General features: G+C 42.0%; 1 protein-coding gene across 1 annotated transcript in view; it reads left to right on the top strand.

Moving 5' to 3' along the window:
* The window catches only part of LOC128657159 (gastrula zinc finger protein XlCGF71.1-like), a 67,302-nt gene extending 53,961 nt beyond the window's left edge, over nucleotides 1–13,341 (top strand). The window contains exon 3 of the mRNA XM_053711401.1: nucleotides 12,703–13,341. Within this exon, the coding sequence (XP_053567376.1) occupies nucleotides 12,703–13,277 (575 nt within the window). The 3' untranslated portion in view covers nucleotides 13,278–13,341. The remainder of the gene's footprint in view (nucleotides 1–12,702) is intronic.
* The last annotated feature ends 528 nt before the right edge of the window (nucleotides 13,342–13,869 follow it).

Here is a 13,869-nt window from a genome sequence, read left to right as displayed (position 1 = left end):
CAGTTCTCTAACTTTGATGGAGGTGTCTCCTATTCTCTCTTGGGCAGGAAGTCAATTCTTGTGAACAATGGGAGGGAGACTTGCTCAGCCATTAGTCTCTACATCTAGGGCAATGCTCTCTTCATTTGAGTGGTTTATCTGATTGTTTGATTTTGGGGCCAGAATAATTCTAAGGACCTTTCGTTTGAATATCAAACGTTCCCAGGTACTTTGCAAAGTCTAGGGATCCTTAAGCAAAGGTGGTGGATGCACTAGTAGTACCTTGGACATTTCAACCTGCTTATCTGTTTTCTTCTCTGTTCTTTTTCCAGAGTGATTTTCAAGATACAGACTAGAAAAGTAATTTTTAATACTGATTGCCCAGCATGGCCTGTAACAATATTTGCTTTCGTATCTGGTTCGAAGTGTGACAAAATGGCTTAGTGGTAAACGGTGCGTGGCTTGTATTCTGAAGGTTGATAGTCCAATATAGAGGTTTAGCAGCAAACTTGTTTCTAGGAAAATGTATCACAAGTTTGGAAAATATACAATGATGTATAGATCTTAAGTTCTCTTGTAAGATGTATCGAGTCCACGGATTCATCCTTACTTGGGGGATTTTCTCCTCCCTACAGGAAGTGGCAAGAGAAGCACCCACAGCAGAGCTGCCTATATAGCTCCCCCCTTAACTGCCACCCCCAGTCATTCTCTTTGCCTACTCTAAGTAACGAGGAAGTGCAGAGTGAGTGTGGTGACAAAAAATTTTAGTTTTTTATTTCTCAAGCAAAAGGTTTGTTTATTTTAAATGGTGCCCGGTGTGTACTATTTACTCTTTGGCAGAAAAAGAGATGAAGATTTCTGCAAGGAGGATTATGATCTTAGCACTTTGGTAACTAAGATCCACTGCTGTTCTCACAAGGGCTGAAGAGTACAGGAAAACTTCAGTTGGGGGGGATACGTTTGCATGCTATAGCTGGCATATGAGGTTATGTTCAGTCTATGTTTTTCTAGGACAGACTGTGTGTTTATTCTAGAAGGAGGGCTGGCAATATCCCCATGGGGAAAGGGTAAGTTGTATTCAGACACTTGGATAAGAATTTCAGCTTGCTTGAAGGGCTCATGTTGTTACTGGTGACACTGTTAAAAAAAAAACAAACGTTTTTTGTTTGTTCAAGTAAATGATGCATTTGTAGGACGTGAAGGGGTCTTTGTGGCTTTTGTTAGGGATTTTTAACCCACATGAGTTGATTAGAGACACTCAGGTGTTTTTCTAATAGGGCCTCAAAACATTGAGGTGAGGTGGGAGGGGCCTATTTTTGCGCCCTCAGTTGTGGCAGTTTCTTTTCCTTAAGTCTTCCAACTGCTCCTGCTGTGTTTGAGGGCTGTAAAGGAGGTTCCCCCCCACAAATCGTTCTGAAGGGCAGGTAGGCGCCACTGCAGAGCTGTGCAAGGTGCTGAAGGTCTTTTTTTACCGGTTTTGAAGTTTTTTCAATCCGGTTTTGCCAGTAAGGGTGTTAATTGTTTATTTGCATAGTTGTGCAAAGTTACTAAGGCTGTAAGATAATACTGTAAAAATGTAAGTAAGTTTTACTGCTTTTTTTACACTGTTTTGCAGAACTTGGTGCAGCTTTTTTTTCCTCTTAAAGGCACAGTACCGTTTTATTTCTAAGTGTTATTTACTTTGATTACAGTGTTTTCCAAGCTTGCTTGTTACTATACTAGCCTGTTTAACATGTCTGATACCAGGAAAATCCTTGTTCAATAGTTTTGGATGCCATTGTGGAACCCCCCTCTTAGAATGTGTACCAAATGTACTGATTTGTCTATAAATTATAAAGAAAATATATTAGCACTTTAAAAATAGAGCGAATAGATTGATTCTCAGTTCAGAAGTAAATGAGGGTTCGCCATCTAGCTCTCCCCAAGTGTCACAACCAGTAACGCGCCCGCACAAGTGACGCCAAGTACCTCTAGTGCGTCAACATTCATTTACTTTACAAGACATGGCCACAGTTATGAATACAACCCTCACTGAGGTTTTGTCCAAACTGCCTGGTTTACAAGGAAAGCGGGACAGCTCTGGGTTAAGGAAAAATGCTGAGCCGTCTCACGCTTTAGTAGCCGTTTTCTGATATACCCTCACAATGCTCTGAAGGGGCGAGGGATTTGTTATACTGAGGGAGAAATTTCTGATTCAGGGAAAGACGCTTCCTCAGACAGATTCTGATATGACGGCCTTTTAAATTTAAGCTTGAACACCTCCGCTTATTGCTTAGGGAGGTATTAGCAACTCTAGATGATTGTGACCCTATAGTGGTCCCAGAGAAATTGTGTAAAATGGATAGATACTTAGAGGTTCCTGTTTACACTGATGTTTTTCCATGCCCTAAGAGGATTGTGAATATTTTTGCTAAGAGTGGGGATAGACCAGGTATTCCGTTCACTCCCCTCCTGTTTTTTAAGAAAATGTTTTCCCATATCTGATACCATAAGGGACTCATGGCAGACAGTTTCTAAGGTGGAGGGAGCTATTTCTACTCTGTCTAAAGCGTACAACTATACCTATCGAGGACAGTTGTGCTTTCGAAAGATCCTATGGGATAAAAATTAGAGGGTCTCCTGAAGAAAATTTTTGTTCATCAAGGTTTTTCTCTCCAACCTATTGCGTGCATTGTTCCTGTAACGACTGCAGCTGCTTTCTGGTTTGAGGGCTCTAGAAGAGGCTTCTCCAATTGGGAGACTCCATTAGAGAAATTATGGACAGAATTAAGGGCACTTAAATTGGCTATTCTTTTATTACAGATGCCGCTTTTCAAGCTGGCTAAATTAGCGGGCAAAGAATTCAGGTTTTGCCATTTTGAGCATGCGGGGGCGTTATGGGCTTAGAGTCCTGTCTGCTGATGTGTCATCTAAATCTAAACTTTTGACATTCCTTTCAAAGGTAAGACCCTATTCGGGCCTGAACTGAAGGAGATTATTTCAGACATCACTGGAGGGAATGGTCATGCCCTCCCTCAGGATAAATCAAATAAGATGAGGGCCAAACTAAATAATTTTCGTTCCGTTCGAACTTAAGAGTGGTCTCGCTTCAGCGTTCCTCTGCTACACAAGCAAGAGGGAATTGTGCCCAATCCAAGTCAGTCTGGGAGACCTAACCAGGCTTGGAACAAGGGTAAACAGGCCAAGAAGGCCTGCAGCTGCCTCTAAGACAGCATGAAGGGGTAGCCCCTGATCGTGGGACCGGATCTAGTAGGGGCAGACTTCTCTCTTCGCTGCAGGCTTGGGCGAGAGATGTGCAGGATCCCTGGGCTTTAGAAATTGTGTCCCAGGGATATCGTCTGGAATTCAAGGGCTCCCTTCCAAGGGGGAGATTTCATATTTCTCGATTGTCTGTAAACCAGACAAGAGAGAGGAGGCGTTCTTAGGCTGTGTAGAAGACCTACTTACCATGGGTTGTGGATTCGCCCAGTTCCAAAGGAGGAACAGGGGGCTAGGGTTTTTAGTTCAAACCTGTGTTGTGGTTCCCAAGAAAGAGGGAAGTTTCAGACCAATCTTGGAGAGCTCAAAATTCTAAACAAGTGCCTCAAAGTTCCATCATTCTAGATGGGAGGACTATACGGGACTATTCACCTCTGATCCAGGAGGTCAATATATGAGTACCGTGGACTTAAAGGATGGCGTATCTACACATCCCTATTCACAGAGATCATCATCAATTCCTCAGATTCGCCTTTCTGGGCAGGCATTACCAGTTTGTTGGCCCTTCCCTTCGGGTTGGCCATGGCTCCCAGAATTTTCACAAAAAGTGCTAGGGTCCCTTCTGGCGGTTCTACGACCAGGGGCATAGCAGTGGCGCCTTATCTAGACAACATCTTAATTCAGGCGTCGACTTTCCAGCTAGCCAAGTCTCACACAGACATCGTGTTGGCTTTTCTGACATCTCGACGGGTGGGAGGTGAACATAAAAAAGAGTTCTCTCTTCCCCTCTTACAAGAGTTTCCTTCCTAGGGACTCTGATAGACTCGGTAGAAATGAAAATATTTCTGACGGAGGTCAGAAAGTTAAAAACTCTTATCCACTTGCAGAGCTCTTCATTCCATCCTCGGCCATCTGTGGCTCAGTGTATGGAGGTAATCGGACTCATGGTAGCGGCAATGGACATAGTTCCTTTTGCCCGTCTACACCTCAGACCACTGCAACTATGCATGCTCAAACAGTGGAATGGGGGATTATGCAGATTTATCTCCTCAACTGCATCTGGACCAGGAGACCAGAGATTCTCTTCTCTGGTGGTTGTCTCAGGCACCACCTGTCTCAGGGAAGGTGCTTCCGCAGGCCAGAGTGGCTCATTGTAACGACAGATGCCAGCCTGTTAGGCTGGGGTGCAGTCTGGAACTCCCTGAAAGCACAGGGCTTATGGTCTCGGGAGGAAGCTCTCCTCCCGATAAACCTTTTAGAACTGGGAGCGCATTTTCAATGCACTTCAGGCGTGGCCGTCAGCTTGCTGCGGCCAAATTCCATCAGTTTCCAGTCGGACAACATCACGACTGTAGCTTATATCAATCATCAGAGGAGGAACAAGGAGTTCTCCTAGCGATGATGGAGGTAACCAAAATAATTTGGTGGGCAGAGATCACTCTTGCCATCTCTCAGCAATCCACATCCCAGGAGTAGAGAACTGGGAGGCGGATTTTCTAAGTCGTCAGTCTCTTCATCCGGGGGAGTGGGAACTCCATCCGGAGGTATTCGCCCAGCTGATTCAGCTATGGGGCACTCCAGAATTGGATCTGATGGCGTCTCGTCAGAATGCCAAACTTCCTTGTTACGGGTCCATGTCCCGGGATCCCAAGGCAGTACTGATAGATGCTCTAGCAGTGCCTTGGTCCTTCAATCTGGCTTATGTATTTCCACCGTTTCCTCTCCTTCCACGTCTGGTTGCCAGAATCAAGCAGGAGAGAGCTTCGGTAATTCTGATAGCTCCTGCGTGGCCACGCAGGACTTGGTATGCAGACCTAGTGGACATGTCCTTGGTTCCACCGTGGATTCTGCCAATGAGGCGGGACCTTCTAATTCAAGGCCAGTTCACATATCCAAATCTAATTTCTCTGTGTCTGACTGCTTGGAGATTGAACGCATGATTTTATCAAAGCGTGGTTTCTCTGAATCGGTCATTGATACCCTGGTTCAGGCTAGAAGCCTGTCACCAGGAAGATTTATCATAAGATTTGGCGCAAATATCTTTATTGGTGTGAATCCAAGGGTTATTCTTGGAGTAAGATTAGGATTCCTAGTAATACTTGTGCTTTTCTCCAAGAAGGTTTGGAGAAGGGATTATCTGCTAGTTCTCTTAAAGGTCAGATATCTGCTTTGTCTATTCTACTTCACAAATGTCTGGCAGATGTCCCCAGATGTTCAAGGCATTTTGTCAGGCTTTGGGTCAGAATCAAGCCTGTATTTTAAACCTGTTGCTTCCGCCATGGAGCCTAAACCTTAGTTCTTAATGTTCTTCAAGGGGTTCCGTTGAACCTATGCATTCCATAGATATTAAGCTTTTATCTTGGAAAGTTTTGTTTTTTAGGTAGCTATCTCTTCGGCTCGAAGGAGTTTCTGAGCTATCTGCTTTACAATGTGATTCCCCTTATCTTGTTTTCTCATGCAGATAAGGTGGTTTTACTGTACAAGCCTGGGTTTCTTCCTAAGGTTGTTTCTAATAAAGAATATCAATCAAGAGATTGTGGTTCCTTCTTTGTGTCCTAATCCTTCATCTAAGGAGAGGAACGTGCTGTTACATCAATCTTGATGTAGGTTCGTGCTTTAAAATTCTATTATAAGCAACTAAAGATTCGCGTCAAACATCTTCTTTGTTTGTTGTTTATTCTGGAAAGCGGAGAGGTCAAAGGGCTACGGCTACGTCTCTTTCCTTTTGGCTGAAAAGCATAATCCGTTTAGCCTATGAGACTGCTGGACGGCAGCCTCCTGAAAGGATTACTGCTCATTCTACTAGAGCTGTGGCTTCCACATGGGCTTTTAAAAATGAGGCTTCTGTTGAACAGATTTGTAAGGCGGCGACTTGGTCTTCGCTTCATACTTTTTCCAAATTTTACAAATTCGATACTTTTGCTTCTTCGGAGGCTATTTTTGGGAGAAAGGATCTACAAGCAGTGGTGCCTTCCGTTTAAGGTCCCTGTCTTGTCCCTCTCTTCATCCGTGTCCTAAAGCTTTGGTATTGGAATCCCACAAGTAAGGATGAATCCGTGGACTCGATACATCTTACAAGAGAAAACATAATTTATGCTTACCTGATAAATTTATTTTTCTTTGATGTATCGAGTCCACGGCCGCCCTGTTTTTTAAGACAGGCATATACATTTTTATTTTTAAACTTTCAGTCACCACTGCACCCTATGGTTTCTCCTTTTTCTTCCTAGCCTTCGGTCGAATGACTGGGGGGTGGAGTTAAGGGGGAGCTATATAGGCAGCTCTGCTGTGGGGGCTCTCTTTGCCACTTCCTGTAGGGGAGGAGAATATCCCACAAGTAAGGATGAATCCGTGGACTCAGGTAAGCATAAATTATGTTTTTCCTGACATTCTTTTAGAATCCCATGGATTCTTCAGTTTTTGCAGGACGGTTTAGATAAGGATTTATCTGCCAATTACCTGACGGAGCAGATATCTACTCTTTCTCTTGCAAGATGTATCGAGTCCACGGATTCATCCAATACTTGTGGGATATTCTCCTTCCCAACAGGAAGTGGCAAAGAGAGCACCCACAGCAGAGCTGTCTATATAGCTCCTCCCCTAACTCCATCCCCCAGTCATTCTCTTTGCCCGCTCTAAGCATCAGGAAGGGTAAAGTGATTGTGGTGACAAAAATGTTAGTTTTTATTTTCTCAAGCAAAAGTTTGTTATTTTAAATGGTACCGGTGTGTACTATTTACTCTCTAGCAGAAAAGGGATGAAGATTTCTGCATGGGGGATGATGATCTTAGCACTTTGTAACTAAGATCCACTGCTGTTCCCACAGAGGCTGAGGAGTACAGGAAAACTTCAGTTGGGGGAACGGTTTGCATGCTAAGCTGCACTGAGGTATGTTCAGTCTTTTTTTTTTCTAGACAGACTGTGATAATTCTAGAAAAGGCTGACAATATCCCCATGAGGGAAGGGTAAGCTGTATTCAGAGACTTAGTATGGAATTACCAGCTTGTATAAAGGGCTAAGTTAATACTGGTTGACACTTATAAGAAAGGCTAACGTTTTTTATTAAGGATTAACGTTTTGAGGGACTTTGGAGGTTCATTTGGGCTTACTTAAGGGTTATTAACCCACATGACTAGTTTGGAAACACTTTGGTGTGTTTCTTTTAGGCCCCACAGACATCGAGTGAGGTGGGAGGGGCCTATTTTCGCGCCTCAGATGCGCAGTTATTTTTACAAGACAAGACATCAGGCTGCTTCACCGGAGGGTCCTGCTGTAATTGAGGGCCTAAAGGAAGCATTTTCCCCACAAAATCTATCCCTAAGGGCAGGTAGGCACCACAGCAGAGCTGTGGCAAGGTGCTGAGCGTTTTTTTCCGGTTTTTGACGTTTTGTCAATCCGGTTTTTGCATTAAGGGGTTAACGTTTATTTGACTGGTGGGGCAATCTTACTAAAGCTTTATGAATCCACTGTAAAATTTCGAAAAGTTTACTGCTTTTTTACACTGTTTTGCAGAATTTGTGCACCTTTTTTTCTCTTAAAGGCACAGTACCGTTTTTTCTAAGTGTTGTTTTTACTTTGAACAAAGGTGCTAGGGAAACTCCTCAGAGTCCCATCTTTCAAGATGGAGACTATTCGGACTATTCTGCCACTGATCCAGGAAGGTCAATATTTGACCACAGTGGACTTAAAGGATGCATATCTGCACATCCCTATTCACAGAGATCATCACCAATTTCTCAGGTTCGCCTTTCTGGACAGGCATTACCAGTTTGTGGCCCTTCCCTTCGGGTTAGCCACGGCTCCCAGAATTTTCACAAAGGTGCTAGGGTCCCTTCTGGCGGTTCTACGACCGCGGGCATAGCAGTGGCGCCTTATCTAGACGACATCTTAATTCAAGCGTCGACTTTCCACCTAGCCAAGTCTCACACGGACATCATGTTGGCTTTTCTGAGATCTCATGGGTGGAAGGTGAACATAAAAAAGAGTTCTCTCTTCCCTCTCACAAGAGTTTCCTTCCTAGGGACTCTGATAGACTCGGTAGAAATGAAAATATTTCTGACGGAGGTCAGGAAATCAAAACTTGTAACCACTTGCCGAGCTCTTCATTCCATTCTCTGGCCGTCAGTGGCTCAGTGTATAGAGGTAATCGGACTAATGGTAGCGGCAATGGACATAGTTCCATTTGCTCGCCTACACCTCAGACCACTGCAACTATGCATGCTCGAACAGTGGAATAGGGATTATGCAGATTTATCTCCTCAGATACATCTGGATCAGGAGACCAGAGATTCTCTTCTCTGGTGGTTGTCACAGGTTCACCTGTCCCAGGGAATGTGTTTCCGCAGGCCAGAGTGGGTCATAGTAACGACAGATGCCAGCCTACTGGGCTGGGGTGCAGTCTGGAACTCCCTAAAAGCACAGGGTTTATGGACTCTGGATGAGGCTCTCCTCCCGATAAACATTCTAGAACTGAGAGCGATATTCAATGCGCTTCAGGCGTGGCCTCAACTGGCTGCGGCCAAATTCATCAGATTTCAGTCGGACAACATCACACTGTAGCTTATATCAATCATCAAGGAGAAACACGGAGTTCTCTAGCGATGATTGAGGTGACCAAAATAATCCGATGGGCAGAGACTCACTCTTGCCATCTTTCAGCAATCCATATCCCAGGGGTAGAGAACTGGGAGGCGGATTTCCTAAGTCGTCAGACTTTTCATCCGGGGGAGCTCCATCCGGAAGTATTTGCCCAACTGACTCAGCTATGGGGCACACCAGAATTAAATCTGATGGCGTCCTATCAGAACGCCAAGCTTCCTTGTTACGGATCCAGGTCAAGGGATCCCCAGGCAGTACTGATAGATGCTCTAGCAGTGCCCTGGTCCTTCAACCTGGCCTATGTGTTTCCACCATTTCCTCTCCTTCCTCGTCTGGATGCCAGAATCAAGCAGGAGAGAGCTTCAGTGATTTTGATAGCACCTGCGTGGCCACGCAGGACTTGGTATGCAGATCTGGTGGACATGTCATCCGTTCCACCGTGGACTCTGCCAATGAGACAGGACCTTCTAATTCAGGGTCCATTCAAGCATCCAAATCTAATTTCTCTGAGTCTGACTGCTTGGAGGTTGAACGCCTGATTTTATCAAAGCGTGGTTTCTCTGAGTTGGTCATTGATACCCTGATTCAGGCTAGAAAGCCTGTCACCAGGAAAATCTATCATAAGATATGGCGAAAATATCTTTATTGGTGTGAATCCAAGGGTTACTCATGGAGTAAGATTAGGATTCCTAGGATATTGTCTTTTCTCCAAGAAGGATTGGAGAAGGGATTATCCGCTAGTTCCTTAAAAAGGACAGATATCTGCTTTGTCTATTCTTTTACACAATCGTCTGGCAGATGTTCCAGACGTTCAGGCGTTTAGTCAGGCTTTAGTTAGAATCAAGCCTGTGTTTAAACCTGTTGCTCCGCCATGGAGTTTGAATTTAGTTCTTAAATTTCTTCAAGGGGTTCCGTTTGAACCTATGCATTCCATAGATATTAAACTTCTATCTTGGAAAGTTCTGTTTTTAGTAGCTATCTCTTCGGCTTGAAGAGTTTCTGAATTATCTGCTTTACAGTGTTACTCACCTTATCTTGTTTTCCATGCGGATAAGGTGGTTTTCCGTACCAAACCTGGATTCCTTCCTAAGGTTGTTTCTAATAGGAATATTAATCAGGAAATTGTTGTTCCTTCTCTGTGTCCTAATCCTTCTTCCAAAAAGGAACGTCTGTTGCACAACCTAGATGTGGTTCGTGCTTTAAAGTTCTACTTACAAGCAACTAAAGATTTCCGTCAAACATCTTCATTGTTTGTTGTCTATTCTGGAAAGCGGAGAGGTCAAAAGGCTATGGCAACCTCTCTTTCTTTTTGGCTGAAAAGCATCATCCATTTGGCTTATGAGACTGCTGGCCAGCAGGCTCCTGAAATGATTACTGCTCACTCTACTAGAGCAGTGGCTTCCACATGGGCTTTTAAAAATGAGGCTTCTGTTGAACAGATTTGTAAGGCGGCGACTTGGTCTTCGCTTCATACTTTTTCCAAATTTTACAAATTCGATACTTTTGCTTCTTCGGAGGCTATTCTTGGGAGAAAGGTTCTACAAGCAGTGGTGCCTTCCGTTTAGGTCCCTGTCTTGTCCCTCCCTTCATCCGTGTCCTAAAGCTTTGGTATTGGTATCCCACAAGTATTGGATGAATCCGTGGACTCGATACATCTTGCAAGAGAAAACAAAATTTATGCTTACCTGATAAATTTCTTTATCTTGCGATGTATCGAGTCCACAGCCCGCCCTGTCTTTTTAAGACAGGTAGTATATTTTATTAAAAAACTTCAGTCACCTCTGCACCCTATAGTTTCTCCTTTTTCTTGCTAACCTTCGGTCGAATGACTGGGGGGTGGAGTTAGGGGAGGAGCTATATAGACAGCTCTGCTGTGGGTGCTCTCTTTGCCACTTCCTGTTGGGAAGGAGAATATCCCACAAGTATTGGATGAATCCATGGACTCGATACATCGCAAGAGAAAGAAATTTATCAGGTAACATAAATTTTGCTTTCCTATTATTTCTCGGAAAATTGCTATATTGCTTGTTTTTTTCAGGCCCTGGTCTGAATTAAATCTGTTATCAAGCCTATTTCTCCTTCTAGGAGTCTTAACCTAGTGTTAAAGGGTTTTGCAGGCCCTTTTGAGCCCATACATGTATTAGACATTAGACTACTTTCTTGGAAAGTGTTGTCTCTCTCTTAACATTCTCTTCTACCAGAAGAATTTTTGTATTGTCTGCTCTCTCTTGTGAGTCTCCTTATCTGATATTCCATTAGAATAAGGCTGTTTTGCAGACTACATGTAATTTTATTAGGAAGATTGTTATTCCCTCCTGAGAATGCTTCTGAAAGATCTTTTGGATGTTGTTAGAGCATTGAAATATTAGGGTAATGCTACTAAGGTTTTCAGACAAACTTCTAGTTTGTTTGTTCCTTTTTTTCTGGCCATAGGACAGGTCAAAAGGCCTCTGCTATTTTTTAGCCTCTTGGTTAACACTTTTGATTCACAAGGCTTATTTGGAGGGGGGTAAGCTTCTGCCACAGAGGATTATGGCTCTTTCTACTAGGTCAGTTGCCACCTCTTGGGTTTTTAAGAATGAGACTTCTGATGTTCAAATTTGCAAAGCAGCCACTTGGTCTTCTTTGTATACCTTTACTAAATTTTACCATTTTGATATTATAGCTTCCTCTGAGTAATACCTCTGCAAAAAAAGCTGTTTTTTTTAATTCCTCCATTTATAGTTAATAGTGGACTTCCACAGCTTGGGTATTAGTTCCCATATGTAACATATTGTAGACTCTCAACACCTATATGAAAGAAAACATGATTCATACTTTCCTGATTAATTCATTTCTTTAGAGAGTCCACAAGCCCCCACCCTCTACTGAGGTTGATTTGTTTTAAGCACATCTTTTTTTTTTTCCTGCTCCTTTTTAGCTCTTACTCCATTTTAAACCTTACTGCTTGGCTTTAAGTTAAACTAAGGTGTGTGTGAGGTGGGAATGGTTTTATAGGGCTCTTGGGGTTTGGGAAGCTTTGCCTCCTCCCAGTGGTAGGAATGTAATCCCATATGTAACAGATTGTGGACTCTTGCCACTTTGAAAGAATTATATTTAGCAGTCAAGTAAAAATTATGTTTTTTTCTCCTTTGAATCTTTATCTGTTTTTGAGGGTTCTTCAAACGCCTCAAACTCCTCTTTTTGAGCCTATGCATGGTTTAGACCTTCAGCTTCTATCTTGTAAGATTCTTTTTCTTCTGGCTATTTCTTCTGCCAGAAGGGTTTCTGAGCTCTAAGGAGCAACTTTTTCACAATCTGAATGTTGTGAGTTCATGTGTATGCCTCCTCTGTGGCAGGAATGTTATGCATGCTGTAGTGCTTGATTTAATTTACTTGTCCCTCCCTATTTCATTGTGATTTTGTGGACTGAAGGTAAGAGTTCACAAGCCCTGCACTTTTTGTTCAAGTGAGGACAGTATTTGTTTTGCATTTCCATTGCCCAAGATGATATGACAAGGTATGTTCATTCATGATTTTTAATTGCGTTTTAAAACATACTTTTATTTTCTGTCTTTTTTACAAACATAACTCCCTCCTGCCGCCCACCGCAAAGCTTTATTTTATTCACATGGTGATGTTTCCACCTCTTCTCCAATAGCTGTGCTAGCCATACAGCACTAAATGGTTATGATTCATAAATTAACTTACTTTTATTTTACTCCTTATGCTATTGTTTTGTAAATGTTTTACCATCATTTTAGATTACATTACAAAAAGCTTTATTTCTAGATGTTCCATAAATGTTTAATTACATAGGTGTAGAAGTCATAGCCCGTCCCCTCCTCTTATAGTAGACACTAATTCTGAACAGTGGAAATGTTTTTACAATAAAATAATTGTGCCATTAATAAAAAGCATTAATTTCACTATATTTCTTTTCCATAGGTAGAGTCACAAACTGCAGTTATCCTTGTCATGGTCAACATGCTGATGCTTCTGTCAATCTTTTTCAAAATCAAGGAAGTCACACAAGACATATATGTTCTGAATGTGGGAAATGTTTTACCAGGAAATCAAATCTTATTATACATCAGAAAACTCATACAAGAGAGAAAGCGTATTCATGTTCTGAATGTGGGAAATGCTTTACTCTAAAATCATCTCTTTTTAAACATCAGAAAATTCATACAGGAGAGAAAGCATTTTCGTGTTCTGAATGTGGGAAATGTTTTACACAGAAAACAAACCTTGTTACTCATTTAACAAGTCACACAGGAGAGAAACCATTTTCATGTTCTGAATGTGGAAAATGTTTTACTCGGAAATCAAATCTCATTAAACATCAGAGAATTCATACAAAAGAGAGTGAAGCAGTCTCATGTGCTGAATGTGGGAAATGTTCTACCCAGGAATCACATCTTGTTACAGGTGAGGAAGCATTTTCATGTTGTGCCGGTGGGAAATGTTTTACACAGATATCAACTCTTATTACTCATCACAATGTTCATAGTGGAGACTAAAAATGGGTTATAATGCTCTGAATGTGGGTAATTATAAAGGAGAGCAAGCATTTTCATGTTATAAAAGTGGGGAAACTTTTTATTATGAAATAAAATTGTATTACTCATCAGAAAATGCATATTAAATAGAAAATATTTTAATGCTATGAATGTAGGGAATCAGAACTTAAAATCGGAAATGGTTCCTAATTACTTTGATAGCACAAGGCCATGTACCTTACTAGTTAAAGTTGCTTTATTATTTAAATGACTTTTCTTCCATTGTTGCATATCTTCTTATTTACATGGTACATAAATAATATCTGGGCTCCTCATTTGATAAATGTGTCTTAACCCAGGAACTCAAGGGGTTAAAATTTGTCACTTACTTAATAACCCCTCAATAGATAGTTTTCTGACTGATAGGCCATTTTATTTTATATTTATTTTATATATTATTTTTTTTTAAACTTTATTTTTGAATTTTTTTTACAGGTGAACCTAAACACTGCCACACAGCATTGTACAATGTTTTATCATCATAAGGCAATAACAATATGAGGTGTAGTATAGTCTTTTCAAGGAATCCGAGTCTGAATTGTGTCCATCAGAT

This window comes from Bombina bombina, chromosome 4, assembly GCF_027579735.1.
Source record: "Bombina bombina isolate aBomBom1 chromosome 4, aBomBom1.pri, whole genome shotgun sequence".
In the NCBI taxonomy this organism is placed as follows: Eukaryota; Metazoa; Chordata; class Amphibia; order Anura; family Bombinatoridae; genus Bombina; species Bombina bombina.
Note: the sequence above shows the minus strand (reverse complement) of the source record. Positions and strands in the feature narration are given on the sequence as shown.